This window comes from Lissotriton vulgaris, chromosome 11 (assembly GCF_964263255.1).
Source record: "Lissotriton vulgaris chromosome 11, aLisVul1.2, whole genome shotgun sequence".
Classification (NCBI taxonomy): domain Eukaryota; kingdom Metazoa; phylum Chordata; class Amphibia; order Caudata; family Salamandridae; genus Lissotriton; species Lissotriton vulgaris.
The window spans coordinates 968,090,746-968,110,127 of record NC_141699.1 but is presented as its reverse complement, the minus strand read 5'-3'; the positions used below and the strand labels follow the sequence as shown (position 1 = coordinate 968,110,127).

Genomic DNA, 19,382 nt, shown 5'->3' with positions numbered 1-19,382 from the left:
GACGCGCCATCCATATTCGGATGGAGTACAAAGTATGCTTTTCCACTGCGGCTTTTCTGCCATGGAAAAGCATACAGAGCTTCACTTCGGGGGCCCATTGCGGGCCCCCTGGGTGGAGGGGGGTGGGTGGGGGGTGCACATGGGGGGTACCTATGGTACCCCCTGCATTTGCGTGGACAAAGCGGCAGGCACCGCGCGGTACCTGCTGCTTTGTGCACGCAAATGCTGTGCATGCATTTTTAACATTGCGGCGGGTGCAGCTTGAAGCTGCACCCACTGCAATGTTAAAGATTGAGGATGTGACCGCCAGGGTGGCGGTCACATCCTAATTGCACAGGAGGGAACTCTGCAGGCAATGCGGAGGTTCCCTCCGACTCTATGGTGGCGGACGGACTCAGGTCCATCCGCCATCATAATCGACCCCCATTTACTGAGAAATACACTGAAAATACTATCTCGAAGTGATGCAGTGCACACACCACCAATCTGGGCTAATTCTGTGTTTAGATATTTTAGTGTGCAACCAAGACATGTATTAAATTGATTCCATCTCATCGGTATGCAGAGCAACTGTACCTTTAAGATACTTCTGTACTGGTAACTTAGTTCATAAGCACATTTTTGCATGCCAGTTACCACTTTACAGATTTAAATATATTGATATTAGCTAAACATAGTTTCCATCATTATTTGTGTGTACAACTTAAAAACATGTACTGTACATTAGCCAGAAGTGTTTTACAATGAAAAAATCACAAGGCGAGGCATACCTTGAGAAGCTTTATGACTTTTTTCCAACTGAACAGTCAAATCACTAAAGTTTCATTATCTCAAATGGAGTTTAGCATTTTTGCTTTAGGGAGACAGCACTCATCACCCCTCTCCCTCCCTTCGCATCATCTCAGCAGGGATGCACATTTATGAAGTCTGTGCACTTTACAAAGAAAGCAAAGATATTTTTTGTGTCAGGTTCTGTTAGCTCTGATATCCTTTGCGTGGTATTCCCCCACACCTTTGCCTTCACCTCTCCTTTTTTGCTAAATTTGTTTCTGTTGGATTTAAGACTCTGGGCACTTTACCACCGCTAACCAGTGCTAAAATGCTTGTGCTCTCTCCCTAAAACATAGTAACATTGGCCTACACATAACTGCCACATTTAATTTACTTTTAAGTCCCTAGAAGATGTTACTACTCGTACACAGGGCCTGTAAGGTAAATGCTAACAGTTGCGCCATCCACTAAATTATCTATTTAAACATGTCTCAGAACTGCCACTGCAGCCTGTAGAAACTGCCATTTTCCCCTTGGAAAACAAATCAATATTTTGCCAGGCCTAAACCTTCCTTCTTAATACTTGTAAGTCACCCCTAAGGCAGGCCATAATATCTCATAAGGGCAGAATGCATTGCATTCTAAAAGTAGAACATTTGCATTTACATTTTACATTTTCTGACATTGAAAAACTCCCAAAGTAATTTCTTTACTGTTGCCCATCACTCTCGTAGAATAACACTGGTACCCTATTACATTTAATAAGTTATATCATTTGGGAAGAGATGAAGCTATGCTGTTTACGCTCAAATGAATTGTAGTTCAAAATCCTCTTTAAAGGTAAGACATTGGGATTTTAAGTTAGAATTCTGAAAATACCGCTATACAGTTGGCATGTTCCTGTCCCAACCATATGTGTCTACTGTCAGTGTCCTGAGTCACATGACTGTGAATGGCTCTACTGGAGGGGTTTGTGTATTGCCTTTAGACAGTAACACAAATGGGCTTAGCCATGGACAGGATTGGCCATCCTGGCAGGATTACTGGGGATGGATTACGCCCAGCTCCACTTACACTTCAAAGGGATTTGCCTCCGGCAGAAGCAAAGGAACCTGACACTAGACCGTCCATGCCTTTTGTCACCACCAGGCAGTTTGGAGCATTGACAGGGTAAAAACTTCCCAGAATCAGATGTGGGGGTAGGACAAGAGTCCCCCCCACAATGGCTGGTGCACAGTAAAAATACTGGACCACTAGAGTCACTCATCAGTGCTTTCCTGAACCTGTTTGAAGTTACATAAGAAGAACTGCTCGGTTGCTTGAAGGAATGCCTTTCTGTCTGAGAAGAAAGATTGGGCTTGCACTTGCCTTCAGCCCAGGCCACCCAAAGTGTCTCCAAGGGCCAGTTAGCTGACCTCTTGTGTGAGCTACAGTGATACAATAAGCTTCAGCGGCCTCCTTGCAACTGCCCAGCTGAATTCCTGCAACTGGACCAGCCTGAGCCCTACTGCTGGTGGAGGGAGTCCTGATCAACAAGAGGCAAGTCCCAGGTCCTGGACCCTAGGCTGTTGTCAGAGTGTACTTCTCCAGGTGCAACTGAAGGTCTCCTCGGAACCAACGCGGCACCGAGCAACTGGGTGCAGGACCTCTCATTGCAACACCGGGCAACATCGGGCAGCCTGATCGGAGGCTTCATCGGAACAAATGGAGTGCAACAAAGACAGACACAGGACTTCTCATTGCAACACCAGGACACTGAGGTATAACTTTCAGTGAGCTAAACTCGGTCCATTACCTAGCTTGCGCTCCATCGCGGTTGACCTGAACTTGTGACTTTATCCTAGTCCAATGCTATCATTTAACCGCAGTTGGCGCTTTCTGTGCCTTGGTGCTACCTTCACTTCAATTTATTCAATCAATACCTCCAGATCCACTGATTAGATTTTTGACATTCTGGTACCATTTTATTTTTTAAAGATTAGTCTATCTTTCTAAATTGGTTTTGGAGTGTTCTTATACAGTGTTTTCACTTTATTGCTTATGTGTCGAATGAATACTTTACACATTGCCTCTAAATTAAGTCTTACAGATTTGTGCCAAGCTACCAGACGGAGGGCTAAGAACAAGTTAATCCAGTGACATTTTGTGGTTCAGCCTTACAAGGATTGTGGCTATTGCCTGAGTGGGGCCTCTACACTCATACCAATAACCACATTTCTTGCAGGTTAAATTTCTTTTTAGTTTTCCCTTTCCCACCTTACTTTTCCAGACAACCTAAAGCTTTGTAGGCACTTTGTAGCTCACAAGTCATTGAAATGTCTCAATTTTCAATTAAGTGAATACAAGGGCCTGTTTTGAACAGATTTAATTACATTTAAAGCTTTTTAACAACCCATACTTCTCAATGTCTAAGATACATTTCTTAGCATGTCTAAATATTCTTAGATTCCCATAAATCTCTAGTTCTCTCAAAATATAAATTAATGTGCAGCAGCTAAGAGTGGTAACCTAACAGCATATTCTTTAAAGGAAATCGATAGATTCATCATTTAATGTTCTAATGTATTTTTTCCTTTCAATCTTTTCCATTATCATTTATATGAATTCCTAACAGTAGGATGTGTCACAATGCAAACAGATTGAAATTGATCCTGGATGTGTTTGTTCCTTTCTTGGACCTTGTAATACTAATAAACACATTCAATCTACTGCAGCTTGATACCCTGTAACTTCTAGTTCACTTCCACTGGCTGGACTATAATTCAATATGTATGACTGATTTGCTCGGTATACCTCGTTTTCTCTTTGTGTCATACTTATCTTGCTGTTTGAAAATGTGCCAGTAATTGTGGATCTAAAGGATTTCGAGAGGTGAAAATACAAGACAGGGTCGAAACACAGGTTTGATATTGATAATAACAAGGTAAATTCCTTAGCTTTGAAAAGGGATTTTTTGACATTGCAGTCTGCTACAATGGCGTCACTCTGGCTTAGGGTGTATGGAATTCGGACAATATGGTATGGAAGAAAACAGATGATATACCCCACAGTAACAAGCAGAATATTGATGAGTTCTTTCTTTACGCTTGGGTAATCGTCAGTGCCTTGGTGTTTGCAAAGTTGCTTAATGGCAAGGAAATTAGACATCATAATCATTACTGTGCAATTTATGAATATTGCTATACTTATGAAGTTAGATAGCACATGCCAGTTTCTTCCAACCTTCTGCTTTATCTCCATGCACCCCAAAGTAGGCTTCTCTTGGATAGTCTTAATTGGTATCAGCATGTTGGGCACCATGATGAGAAGAACCAATGCCCACACTACTGCAGATATCATTTTGGCAAAGCCACGTTTCTGGATTTGATAGAATTTGAAGCTGTTGAGTATTTGAAGAGAGCGGTCCATACTTAAGAATCCTAGAAATATGATTGATATATACATGTTAATATAGATCATGCATGCTGTGACTTGACAGTGAAAAATTTTCAGTTTCCAAGGAGCAATTCCCAAGTCAATTGCAATCTTAAAAGGAAGTGCCAGAGTCAATAGAAAGTCAGCTGTCAGCAGGTTAATAAGGTACACACTGGTACTCTTTTCATTGAATGCTTTTCGGGTGAATGCCCAAAGTGCAAAAGAACTGCCAATGAATCCAACCAAGAATATCAAGTAGTAGAAGTAGGTGAAAGGTTCCATATCACTGTAGATTGAGCAATATGAAGACCTATTAGACCATATATCAGCCATCTTCTTTTACAGAAAGACGAGTCTCGGTTGCAAAAATTCAGGACCTGAAAAAAGACAAATTGAAGAAAAATAAATTAGCTAAACTAGATTATGGCAAAATACAGTACCAATACAAAAACTATTAGGGCATTGTTGATTTGTTGATGTGAAATGCAGGGCGATATTCACAAAAGTAAATTTACAAGTGGAAATGATTTACTCTTACACTTTGTAGCAACTTTGCTACAATTGGTTATTCACCACTTCCAAGTGCTAAGTTACTTGTAAGGGCCCGATTCCATTGGTTTGGAACTGGAACCGAATGACCTCCTGTCGTTCGTTTTAGCCCAGGAAGTAGGATGCGACTGAACCCTGTTCGGTTGCAATCCTATACTCTACAATGGGACAATGTATTCCGAAAAGAATACATGCTCTCATTGCAAAGAACAGAGGTGCAGTTCATCCCTGCACCCCGTGGCAGGCCCCTCAAGGTGCCTGCCACAGGGTGCAGGGTTCAACATGGGGGCACCAAATGTGCCCCTGAGGCCGCCATTTGGTGGCCTTGCACCTATGGAGTCCCTGCTGGGGCCCCCAAAGACACATCCCTAATGCATTTCTGTGTTGGAAAGGCTGGCAGAGAAAGGCAGTGGGAATCTGCCATTGTTATCCTCGGCCAGAAAGAGCTGGCCGAGGGATTACCTCAGGGTTTCTGAATGGCTGACGGGCTCTCCTAACCCTTCAGAGGCCATTCGGAAAACTGATTTAGATTCCTTTCTGACCGACCCGATCAAAATGGGTCGGTAGGAAAGAAATTCGACCAGCCGATTACGATACGGGCTGGAGGGCTCTGACCGACGGTTGGAGCCGTTCCAGTCTGCATCGTAATCAGGCCTTTGGTGTAGGTTTACATATCCCCACCTTATGAAATCAGGCATGGAGCCAAACTTGCAAGTGTAACATTACTCCTAGTAACTTTTCACAGGGAGGTGGGGGTCTCTAACACCAGTGTGGATATGTCATTATAGTAAAGTAAAGGGAAAAGTAAAAAAGTTTATTAATCTTTGCAACAAATTAGCAAAAATATTTTAATGTTACAATTTCAAGTAAAATAACTGTACATATTTTTAACACCTAGCATAAATAAAGCATTTTTTTTACATCACTATCATTTGAAAAAGGGTTTGGAAACATTAATTAATTTAAATATATTTAATTAATGTATAAAAATATGTTTGAGGTTAATCCCATCTACAGTAAAATATTTATTTGTATGTAATATGTATTAAAAAGTGTTTAAATGTGAATTTATAAACATTTTTTTAAATAATAAAAGGTAAATGTACTTTACATCTTAAACAGTTTGTTACAATTATATTAAAATATTTTTTACTTTGTAATTATTTTTAACATTAAATAACATTGTTAGATTTTCTTAAAAGTCAAAATAAGTGAAGTTATTTTAACAATATTTTTTCATGAGGTTTTATTTTAAGTCCCTGCAACCATTAATTTTTATACAAGGGTGTTGCTGTTCTGATGGTAGGCCATGTGTGATGATGGACTTAATCAAGCTCTGAGCTGGAGTACATTTATATTTGTTTTGGGAGCTTTTTGGCTACACAAACTTTGGGAGTTTGTGAATAGCAATGGGCTTATTCTTTTTTGGGTGGGTGTTCATCCCTCCGATAACCCTTTCTTAACACTCCTTTAACCCTTTTTAACCCTACAAAAATCTCTCTCATTTTGTTGTAAGCACTCCCCATTTTCAGACACTTTACTGCCGATGTACTGGCGTAGAGATCTTCGAAATTAGGGCTGAGATCCCAGCATAGAAAAGATAGGAGATGCGAAGATATAGGTTTCCACACATAGATTAGTGAATTGCATGTTGTATTACGGGAGTCATACTTTTGTAATATTACTAAATGTACTACAAAGTGAAGGTTGTGAATAAGACCTGCAGTTTCAGGTTTGTAAGGGGCATATTGCTCCTTGAAAATGTGTGCATTATTTTTTTGATGCACCTGTATGTCTTTTGAAAAAATACTTGAGCGCAAACTATAATGCAATGTTGCAGTGAATGCAGCAAATATAGACATCTGTAAATTAAGCATTATTTTCTGATTGTGAGCATTTTGATTACTCTTTTCTTAACTTCAGCGTTGCAATAAGGAATAATAGTTCTTCCAACTGGACTAATCGAGCCAATCAGTGATCAGTTTTGTCATTCTCTGCATACTGTATAGGGATGCATTCTCAATAGTAAATTGCCTTAAGCCTGTCTAACAATTGAGTGCATTGTTTCCTTTTGTTACAAAGGTAATACATCAGTGTGAGTCCTGTTACCATCAATCTCTTTACCTGTCCCTTGTGTCTCGTTTGGTCCCTATGCAGGTCTATGCAGACTTCACATAAGGCGTTGTTAAGGTCCTTTTGACTATACCTTTAAACACCACCTATTTCATGTGCATTGATGTCACCCACAAGACCTGCATTATACCAAAAATATGCAGTGATGGAGTCTCTTAGTGCTCTCCTAAAAGCAACATTACGCATCACTATGGTCTGCATATGCCATCTGAGGACAGATGTTTGAGTCCTACCCAGCTCAAGATCATGAATGCAAAATTGTGGTCCGATATTACTGAGGTATTCTGTATTTAGAAAGGATCCACATAGCTGTGCTCTGGTAAACAACCTTTACAACACAGTCATTACATCGCAACATCTTTTACAAAGCATGTCACTACAACGTAGGCATTACAGCGCATACCATTACAACGCATGAAACTATATCACATGTCACTACAACGCAGGCATTACAACGCATACCATTACAACGCATACAATGATAAAACAGAGGTAGTATGCGATGTAATGGAATGCCTTTTAAAGGTAGTATTTTTTAAATGAGATGTAGTGTCATGCAATGTAATGGAAAGCGTTGTAGTGGATGTTGCGATGTAAAAATTGCGTTGTAAGTGCATGCGTTGTAAATGTATGCGTTGTAACGTCATACATTCCTGTGCCCTGTAAGATCATGTAGAGTTTCCAGTGTAGGTTCTAAATATGTGTGTAATAGAAGCAGTCCCTGTTTCGTGGTAAATCTTCCTCTTCAAATCAGTGAGGTTCCAGTCCTCCAGCCAGCTGTGTAGTTTGTCTGAGGCCTGACTCACCTCTGTGCACAGTAGCAGGGGCCAGGATTCTCTACAGACTCACTCACTATGCAGTTAAAATCTACCTCTATAATCATATGAGGATGTGGCAATTAACCCAGGTATGGTGATGTAATTGAGCTCTTCATCTTTTTTCCAATTTTTCTCACTCTGACCCAGTCAAATGTGTCTTTGGAACAGAGCGAAGTGCACCTCTCTCCTCCTCGAAAATGCATGAACCCTATTTTTATTTTTATTTTTTAAAATTTCTTAGTCCTCATTGTGCAACATTTATAGTAAGGAGTTATCAGGGTCTCCCCTTTTCCCCTCCGACTGTGTATTGTACCAAACCCAACGTGTGGGAACCATCTGGGAACAACAGGGGACCCTTTACTTCCAATTACTATTCTGGAAGGTTACTCTTCGGAGTGGGTTGAGCTAGCCATTATGGCTACTCTATTTGGCCTTCGACCATTGTAAATGATTACTTGCACTTAATCATAGGACATGAGTACAGAAGAAGAGAGGAGGATGACCAATATGCATTACCAAACATTCCCTCATTATAAACTCAGTTGATGGTTTTCCCACAACTCCCAGAACCTATATTTTTTAGATAATGGCATCTTCTTTTTATCTAGTTTGTAAATTTTAAGCACTGAAGAAAGCCACTCCTCAGGTAACGGAGCTGTTGGTGTGATCCATTTTACACATACCTCTCTCCTGGCTAATAGAATTAAGAGGAACACCAAATTTTCTTCCCGTTTTGTCAGCTTATCTGCTGATAAAAACCCCGTCACCCCAAAAAAGGCTAAATCCATACTCACGATTAGCTGTTTTCCCAAAACCTCTTCTAAGATCTTACCCACCGCCTTCCAGAAACCGTCGAGATGGGGGCACTGCCAGAACATATGCAGGTCATTGGCCTTTGGTAATCCACATTTCGGGCAGCACTTCACCGTGGATCCACTAAATTTTGATAGTTTTTCCGGCGTCCAATAAGCTCTATGGGTGGTATATAAATGATTTCTTCTTAATGCCGCAGATGTTAGTATTGACCAGCATTTGCTCATTGATATTTGCCATAGGAGGTTTGTATCCAGCGTCGGCAGGTCTTTCCCCCAGATTCTCTCCGGTATCCGAAATTCCTCCTCCCCATATGCTATGAGGGCCCAATACCAGAATGATTCTTCTTTCTTGAAAGGTTTCTCCAGCATTTTACCCTCCAGGGTAGCATTGCCTGTTTTTGCTTCCTTGATTGACTTTGTCCAACTTAGAAGTTGATAGTATTTGAACTTAGATGAAGAAAAGTTCGTGATTTGGTTTAATATTTCCCACTCCAAAATTTTATTCTAATGTAATAATTGCCCCCATACTGCTATTCCTGCTGATTTTAGGGGGATCGTCAGAGAGTCTTTAAGGCAATCAGGAGTAGAAGGGGAGTCCCAAATTGGAGCTTTGTCACTGTAAAGGGGGATATTTACCGTAGACCTAATGCAGTACCACAATTTAGCTGCTGCCCTTAAAGTCTTCAACTTAACTTTTTTGAAAAATTTGGGGGACCAAATTTAAAAAGAAAATGACTGGTGTTGTTTGTCATTTTCTGTAGGTATGGTGGGTAGTCTTCATATGGGCCTAACATGATTCTATTATTTTTAAACTGGAATGCTCTGCAATATTCTAAAATATCTGGGGTGGCTAGTCCACCCTGGTTTTTCCTTCTCCTTATTTTACTCCAAGCAATTCTAGGTTTTTTCGATGACCAAATAAAACTTGATAACTCTCCCTGGATTTTTTTATAGACTCCCTATTAAACTCTAACGGTATGGCGCCAAAAATAAACGTAAATTTCGGCAAGACTGACATTTTGAGGACATTTGATTTACCTAAGATAGACAGCGGTAAGCCACTCCATACTTTCAATAGTCTTTTAACTTCCCCCTGAACTCTATGGATGTTGGCCTGAGGAACCTTATCAAGATCTTTAATTAGGTCGATACCCAGGTATCTAATTTCTATCTTATTATAGGGGCTCAAGAATAACTCATTCCAAGACATGGTCTCTGTTTTAGACTTGTTTATTTGGTAACCAAAGATTTTCCCAAAATTGATTAAAGTCTCCTCCGTTGTTTCAAGAGCCTCTTTAAGTTGACAAGTAAAAATCATGAGGTCGTCCGCATAAAGAGCTACTTTTTTATACCAGCCTTGGTATGAGAAAGGGATGATAGAAGGATGATTCCTAAGACATTCGGCTGCTGGTTCAATATAGAAATTGAATAATAACAGGGATAGAGGGCATCCCTGGCGAGTACCTCTCTTTATCAGAATATGATCTGTTAACTCCCCATTGATTAAAATTCTGGCCTTTGGAGCATTATAGATATTTTCTACCATCTTCAATATATTTGTTCCTAGATCGAATATTTTTAGGACCTCACTCAGATAGGGCCACTATGCAGTTAGAATCTACCTCTATAATCTTATGAGGATGTGGCAATTAACCCAGGTATGGTGATGTAATTGAGCTCTTCATCTTTTTTCCATTTTTCTCACTCTGACCCAGTCAAATGTGTCTTTGGAAGAGAGCGAAGTGCACCTCTCTCCTCCTCGAAAATACATGAACCCTATTTTTTAGACAAATTCCTAAGTCACCTGAAATTTCAGGAGAAAAATCAGTGGCTGGGTATTGTTGCCATTGAAATGTGTAGTTCGCTTGTTTCTTTTCCTATTCTGAAGGTCCCCCATCATGCATACATTCCACACCTTTCACTCATCTTTCATCCAGCCAGGAGGCACTTCTTATGATCATATATTTAACTACAGCTTTTTCCATCACCTTAGTAGTATAGATTATGCACTGTGTGGATCCAAAACACTCACCTAAAGTCCTCAACAACAAACTTTCCTGGGGCTTTACCAGAACATACCTAAGCCCACACAAATAATAATTTAGTGACCCAATGCCTGGTGAGGGCAGTCCCAATTCACAAACGTAAGCTGAGGCAAACTCCTAACTTTACGACTTTTGGTATTCACAGAAGGCATTTAGGAGTATTAAAGTTAGGATTTTGAGATAAACTTAACTTTGCCTGAGACAAAATCCTAGTTGTAAAGTTAGGATTTTGTCTCAGTTAAACTTAAGTATGTTTTAAGTTTAACTTAAGACCAAAACTTAAGATTAACTGAGACAAAATCCTAACTTTAGTACTCCTAAATGCCTTCTATGAATATCAAAAGTCGTAAAGTTAGGATTTTGTCTCAATTTACTTTTGTGAATCGGGCCCAATGTGACTAACATTCAGTCTCTCAACTGTGAGCCATCCACCATGCTAGTGCAGTCTGAGACCCCATCACTAAAATAATCAATTTAGAGGTCTAATTATAAATGCTATGGTTTGTACATATTTCCATGCAATGAGCATTACTTAGATCACACAACATCGTCAGCTGATCCAGGAATAAAATGTGAGCTGTCTCTTCCTGCAGAACTCCAAGGGCCTGATTCACAGAATGAACTGAAGACTCAATCCTAAACTTACTACTATTTTGGTATTCACAGAATGTGCTTACTACTTTTGGCATTCACAGAATGAACCTACTACTTTTGGTATTCATAGAAGTTAGGATTTTGTCTTAAGTTTGTCTTAAGACAAACTTAAGACAGACTTAAGACAGACTTAAGACAAAATCCTAACTTAAGTCTGTCTTAAGTTTGTCTTAAGACAAACTTAAGACAAAATCCTAACTTCTGTGAATACCAAAAGTAGTAAGTTCATTCTGTGAATGCCAAAAGTAGTAAGTGCATTCTGTGAATACCAAAATAGTAGTAAGTTTAGGATTGAGTCTTAAGTTCATTCTGTGAATCGGGCCCTATGTCTTCTTTATCTATGTCTACTCTGATACAGTTGTATTGGAGTTGCAATGTACTACATTCTACCTGGTTATTTCAAGTATTGTTGCAAGCCTCTCCATTGTCATCACATTATCTGATGGACCCATGTCACAATGTAGTTGACATTGGCACCTTTTTCTCTTGCATGGGGGTTGGGAGATCGATGACAAATCAGGGCTTCTTATCATCAAGAACTATTGTTTTTGCAGGGAAAAGCAGCATGTATTTGAGATCAAGCATTCCAAGTTTACCCTTCACCCCTTGGAAGGAGTTGGATTTTTATTGTACAGCCACAGTATAGTCAGGAAACAATAGCAAATTGGTGTTTTCTACCTCTAATGGCCAAATTGCCTGGCACATATGAAGTAAGTCAAAATCCCTGTAACTGGGCAGGAGTGCTATGGCTGGCCACAGAGGTGTCCAGGGTTCTAGGATACTGCATGCACTGTGCTGGCATGCTTAACCATGAACAGTTGGGAGACCCTGGAGGAGTGTGGCTCAATGGTTAGAGCGGCAGACCCTGATGCAGAGTTCTGGCCCGGGACCAGGGTTCAATTCCTGCCTCGGCAGGCCTTGGGCTCACTTTCCTCGGACCTGACAATTCTCGCCTCGGTGCCTATTCTAATCATGGGCCCCACGCTGCAACTCTGGGCAATAGCTTGCTTAACCTCCACATCGGCCCCAAAAGCGCTCGGATGCCTGGCTTCACCCTGGGGGTGCCCAGGAGTGGACACTTCACAGGGAAAGCCAGGAAGGGTTCCACAGTGGTATGAGTAATAGCGCCAGGAAACCGCTTGGTGACAGTGCGCTCTACAAATACCTTGACATTTACATTTACTTAGGGGCATCTTGATGAACCAGAAGTAGTTTCCTTGGTTGTCTCTCCAACTTCTCTAGCAGACCTACAAGACTCACATTATTTTTTCAAGAGTGGACTTCTGAATCTTTACCTTAGAACTCTAGAATCTCGAACCCTCTCCTTCGGTTCATTAACAAATGCCAGTAGAGCTTCAAAATCCAGTTCTACTATTAGTAATTTGCTTTTGTTCGCTGTTACCGTTTCTCCCAACACATATTATCCAGTCTCAGAAGTCCTAAATCCAGGATTACTGTGCCAATCTTATTCTCTAGGACCACTCTAATGTCCTTTATGTCGTTTGGTATGACGTCCAGTTTACCTGGATACATCTTGAGTGAGATCAACTGCTAAGGATGCTAATGGTGTCTTATAGTGAAAATTCCTAGTGATAGCCTCCAATCAAAGTGAGTTGGAATTTACAACCTATCCCATGCATGTTAATAAGGTTGTTCATATTTCAACCAGTATTTAATGAGCAGTAAATAGTACAACTGGTCCTAGAACCATTACAATGGCAAATAAAATAGTTGACACATTTTATTTAAAATAAATCATACAAATTCTGTTATAAACATTTAGCAAGACTATCACGAGGCAGGACAGGGGCTTGGAATGTCCAGCATACAGGCCCCAACGAGTTATACAAAACAAAGGAGTATGCTGTTCCTAGGGGAGAAGGGAGAGAAGAGAGATGGAAAAAGGGAAATGTGTGTACACCAGCTGCTAGAAAGATAGTGCGTACTAGCACTGGGATAGCTGCAATAAGGAGCAAGGGCACTCACATACCCCAAGGAGTGTCATGCTTCATCATTGGGCAGCTCATTGTTGGGCCAGCGCTGCAATACCCAACCGGCCCCACGAGGCGGCTCTTCTCTAGTTGCCATAGTGAAACTTTAGGTGTTATGAGAATGCGTATGTGTTGTGAGTAGAAGTGGAATGATGTGAATGTGAACTAAAAATAGCTACACAAAACTCCGAAGGTAATTTTATTCACTGGGTTCTTGTGCTATGTATTAAAATATCGACTGGTGAGTTATGGACTGAAGGGGGTAATTGTACCCGCTTCCGTCTAAATAATTGTGTATGATGTGTGGATGGTCGACATGTTTCATGCCCTATACTGTCCAAAAGGATCTAGGCACTTCATCAGGAACTAGGAATCTGAAGGTGATTGTTGTAGATATCTCTTCCAAATACTGAATTGCTATCGTATGTATCAATCTTTTGGTACCAAAATCCAGTCGCAAAATATTAACATTTTGCAATCTTTCAACTTTGGGTAGTTATCATTCACAAAAGGTTAGTAGCACACGTTCCCCTTTGTGGAATAATAAAAAGTTTGTTGGAAGTAGGCAGTTGTCTGGAAGTAATTTGAGGAAAATGGGGTGCATTTCAATGCAAAGCTTATTTTATTGAAAGACAATCAAAGTTAATGTGGTCCGCTGGCCCCAGCAGGCAACATTCATGTGATGGCCACCAATAGGAGTGTGTTAGAATTTGCGACCTACCTCATAATTAAATATTGAGGTTGTTTATATTGCGCCCAATGTTTTATGAGCAGTAAATGGTACATATGGTCCTAGAACCAGGACAAATGCTATTAAAAAAGTTGACACAGGTCATATAACTTAAATCATACAAATTCAGTTATAAACTTTTAGCAAGCAATGAAGGAACAGTTACAAAGCCAGGTTGTTTGGTCAAATATTATAAGGAACTAACAAATCTACAACCTTTGAATTACCTATTGAATGATTTACTACATTACCAAGAAGGCTACTGCTCCTCCTCACTGGGTCCAAATCTGGTTTAGATAACTTATTGCTATGCTCAGCTTCAAAAGGAATTATTATTAAAGGGTTTAGCCCTATTCATTGTCAGGAACGCTAGTCCGCTCTTTGGGGCCCATTAGCATGGCGGGCAGATCGCCACCGCAGATCCACCAAGTAAAACACCCTGCCGGATTGCCTTTTACCCCCGCCACATTAGCATGACGGGGGTCCCACGGCGGACGGAAAGACCGTCTGCTGCTTTTCCGCCTGTAGGCAATCGTCACGATTGCCTACTGGGCAGAACAGGTCTGCAATATAGTGGAGGTGCCTTGCAGGCACCGCCATCCATATTATGATGTTGGCGGTTTAATGCCATTCCATGGCGGAGACTCTGCCATGGAAATGCGGGGTTGGGGGGTGAGGGGATGCACTTGGGGGTACCCATGGTACCCACCAACATTGGCATACACAAGGTGGCAGGCACCACACGGTGCTTGCCACGTTTGCATGCCAATGTAAAACATGCATATATTGCATTGTGGCGAGTGCTGCTTACAGCACCGCCTGCCACAGTGCAATTTATGTGGGATGCCACTGCTACAGTGGTGGTGGCATCCTAATTGACATAACTATAATATTGGACCCCTTTGTAAAGATGAAACAAGAAACCCCCAATTCTGACACCACTTAATGAAAACTTATTAGGTAACTGGTTACAGCTAGCTATCAACAGGATCAAATCTCATTTCTTCAACTCTTCATTGGAATGAATTTAAGACACTTAATTGAATCAATGTTTAAGTGTCCGTCGACTACATCAAAACACAAAACACATGGCATACATCTTTTTGAAAGAATTTTTGCAAAAAACTATACGTAAATGACACAGATTTCAATACAAACACCAACGTTCACATCACAAACAAACAGTCAAACTAATACCAGTTCTCATATATTATTAACACACCAAAAGGACTCCTACAATTTGCTGAATTGGCATGGGCCCACTAATGCTGAAGTGAAGCAACATGGGTATTGCTACATCACTCTATTTTACAGCGCTATTCAAAGGCAGGGACTTAACACAGGCAACTGCAGTCCCCGCGGTGCGGGAGGCCCCGGAGCTGCAAGGCCCCCCCTCAGCAAGTACTCAGGCCTGAGAGCTCTAGATTAAATGTGGACCGGGGGCCTGTTTACCTTGCAGGGAAGCCCCTTCAACTTTCGTTACGCCACTTTTTAAAGGCACCTGAATTCAAGATTCAGTCAAGGTGTCCATGAAACAAGGGTCCCTACAAAAGCCAATATGTCACTATTAACATAAAGACCTCTCTGGCAGTTCTAAAACTTGTTGGCGTGTTTTAAACCCTAAATTGTTTGGGGTTCTCTAAAGAACTTCGAACTGCAGAATCGCTGAAAATAACAAGCATTTGCAATGCAATAGGTCTTGCATTTGCGAGAGTTTAAGCTATTTACATTATAAATTACAATGTCTTTTATTTTTCTGTTTCGATAATTAATACATAAATAAAAGGCATTGTCGTTTACAATGCCAATAGCAAAACCGGATGCTGGGATCCCCAGCTCAAGGGTCTCAAACTGGTAATGATGGCTTCCTGTCAATCCCAGAATACCTTCAAGACCCTCTAGCTCGTATGAAAAAAATGTGTTACTAGGTAAGCCTCAAACTTCAAAACAAAATATGGCACCACACTTCTTGCACTCCCATGCACCTGTGCTCACAGCACAAAAACATTCTACAGAGGCACTGAATAAGTAGCAACTTTAAAAAGGCAGACCCTTTGCTGACCATAGACTCACGCCCTTTCACACCTAAGGCCAACTGCCTCTCTTTCAGGAAAAAAACTCACCTTTTATGAAGCATCAACGTACTCACTCATATAAGAAAGCATCTTGAGGTGATTCTATTTGCTCACCTATGCTATGCCAGGGATCTCCAACCTGTTCTGTATTAAGTGTTATTTATCATCTATAAAAATCATCACAATCTACTAATATCATTATTGTTGTAAAAGTGACCACATCAAGCAAGATTATGTTAGTGGTCACTCGATGTAAAATTACCTGTAGTGATTAGGTCAATACATCACGAAGGATTGCCAGCAGTAACGAAAAAAAAGACTTTGTCAATTTGGAATGCCTGTAAGTGGGTAATAATACACAATAGCCAAAGCTTGAATGCCCCTGGCACCAAGGTAATAATTTTAGTAAGAAACCTCCCAAACGCCACTTGATTCCTTACTTAAAAAAAAACTTTATTCGATCATTAGTTGATAATAATCATAAAAGTACATACATACATAAATCAGTAAAATACACAAAAATGCAACTTATTTAAAATATATTCATGGGTCAAAGGACATATTATTTCTCAGATGTACCGACTTTAAAATATATACAGCAGTAAAAAAGCAAATGTCATGCGAATCAAGTCCAAATAAGAGCCTCATGGCAGATTCAATAGTGGATACATTATATTTTTTAAAAAGTGGTTTCAAATAGGTTTTACGCAAATGAAGATAAAAGGGGCATAACAATAAAAAGTGCTCCGAGCTTTGCTTTGTGATCCCATCACATGGACAGGGGGCGATAGTGTGAATCTTAATATGTGGATACGCCACAAGCAAATGAACGGTCCCCATCCGCAGTCTTGTCAATACATATTGATGAGAACGAATGGTAACCAGTTTAAGGTATCCTGCAAATCCCGGTTCTACCATATTATATCTATCATAAAAAACATGTGTAGAATATTGGGAAGTAACAGCCTTACGCTTCACAGTGCTGGCCCTTAAAAATACATCTTTAAGCTCTTTCTTGGGGATGTCTATAACACAGAGTGGGTTTTCACGCACAAATAAATTAAAAACATCTTTGAATGCATGAATGATATAATTGAGCCAGGGGATACGGGAACATTTGTCCAAGTGGAGACAGTCTAAAATGATCTTTTTTGTGAACCCCGTCTGCTCCTTGATCCAAATAGATCTCCAAACTAGAAGTGGTCTTAGACTGATCAAATCAGAAAGATGTTCCAGACCAACCTCCTGATGGATCAGTTTGGTTGAAGCAGAGGATGGTAAACACAAAAGCTTTTTGAGAAATTTATTTTCCTCCACCTGGAGCATATTATGATTACAATGGCCCCATACCCCTGAACCATAAAGGGCCAGGGCAACACATTTATGGCGATATAGGTACAACATGTCAGGTATCCGCCTGGAGCCTAACTTCGATGCAAACTTGAATATACCAAAAGCACACTTGCCCATTTTAGCTCTTACATTGATCATTTCAGACGCCCACATCCCTCCACTATTAAAAGGGATACCTAAATAGCAAAATTTATCAACCACTTGTATTGTTTGATCCATAACTATAAAAGGTCTTAGATTTTTGACTTTCTTACCGCAGGCCAAAATAAAGGTTTTTGAATTATTAATTTTTAATTTCCTCTCTTTAATGAAGTCCACAAATTTGTCCATGAGTTTCTGCAGCCCAAGAGGGGTTCTCGAAAGTAGGACCGCGTCATCCGCGTAAAGCAGTATTGGAATGGGTATGCCATCTGCGGTTGGTGCGTCAGCACTGACAGTACGTAATTCAGACTCAATGGCGTTAATAAAAAGGGAGAAAAGGAGGGGGGCAAGGACACATCCCTGCCTAATACCACAGCCTACCGGGATATTCGGGGAACACTCACCTAATTGCCCATAACGTATCTTTGCCGATAAGTTCCTATACAATTCGGCCAGGAAGTAAATGATTTCCCGTGGGGCACCCATATCCAGTAAGGTTGACCACAAAAGACCATGGTTAACCAGGTCAAAAGCACTGGAGAGGTCGGCAAAGCAAAGAAACAGTGAGCCTTGCTTGGCACGTGTGTATTTGCCTATAATAAGGTCAAGTTTATACACTGTTCTATCGTGCCTAACCCCTTACGGAATCCGAACTGGGAGTCCGCAAGGACACCTTTTTCTTCAGCCCAGTCCTCCAGGCGACTCAATAAAACCCTGCTCATAATTTTTAGGGAGGCAGTAAGGAGTGAGATCGGCGATAGTTTTTTGCCTCTTCTCTCTCGCACCTTTTTTGTAAATAGGGATAATAATAGACTCCCCCCAGGCCTGTGGAGCCATAGTCATTGCTGCTGCATTAAAAACTTTGGTCAGCAGTGGGCTCCAAAGGGATACCACTGCTTTATAAAGATCAACGGGTACCCCATTGGGGTCAGGTGCCTTCCCCCCCTTGCTACACTGAATGGCAGTATTCACCTCGGTCACTGTAATATTAAGGGGTAGGGGGGTAACCACAGCATCCCTATCAGCCCCCGCATCTAAACCATCAGGGTTAAAAATGCTGGAAAAATGGGCAACCCACTGTTCTTCGCTCACCTGAGCAGACAATGCCGGGGCTTCATCCTTTTGTAGGAAAGGACTATTGACCGTTGACCAGAATAACTTAGCATCCTTAAGGTCAACGACCATAGTCAAATTGTTCCATGCCTCTTCCCTCAATTCCTGTTTCCTGGCCTTCAGGTGAGTTGTATATTCCCTCCTCAAAGCCCTTACTGCTTCCCTATCCCTGGGTTTGCAGTTAAGGGCCGCTTTTAGTTTTCGTAGGGATTTAGTACATTCCTTGTTGAACCATCCGCTGGTGGTCCTAGTGCCTCTAGGTTTGGTACCAGTAAGAATTTTTGCAATATTTTTATTGATGGTATCAAAGCTAGCTAATATATCAGCACTTCCTTTGTCGGGTTCAAGACAACATTCTACCTCGGCTAAACAGGCAGACACTATGGTGTTTAATAGGCGTTCCTCATTATGCCTGCCCCATTTAATTCTGGGGCCATTTGGTCTGTGTGGAGCTACGTCTGTCACTGTACCGTGCGACACCTTTGACTTGACCCCCCACAAAGAGAGATACATGGTTAGGCAATTATGGTCACTGAGGGATAAGTCTACTATTACAGGGATGGTACACAAAACCATAATACTGGAAGAGACGATGAGGTAATCAATAACCGTCGCGTGGTTCCTACCTGTAAAGGTTGGTACCGGGTTACCTTCACTGTCTACACCAGTTGACATAATACATAAGTCCAGTTTAAACATGAGAGTGTTTAAAGAGTCTCCATAGGCCGAATATGAAAAGTGGGCCAGATCTTCCCCATCTTCCCCTCCATACCCGCACAC

General features: G+C 41.0%; 1 protein-coding gene across 2 annotated transcripts in view; it reads right to left on the bottom strand.

Moving 5' to 3' along the window:
* Window positions 1-500: 500 nt before the first annotated feature.
* The window catches only part of GPR171 (G protein-coupled receptor 171), a 71,547-nt gene continuing 52,665 nt past the window's right edge, over window positions 501-19,382 (bottom strand). For both annotated transcript variants that reach the window (XM_086944139.1, XM_086944140.1), the window contains one exon: window positions 501-4,562. In XM_086944139.1, coding sequence (XP_086800265.1) covers window positions 3,472-4,518 — 1,047 coding nt within the window. In that variant the 5' untranslated portion in view covers window positions 4,519-4,562 and the 3' untranslated portion in view covers window positions 501-3,471. The remainder of the gene's footprint in view (window positions 4,563-19,382) is intronic.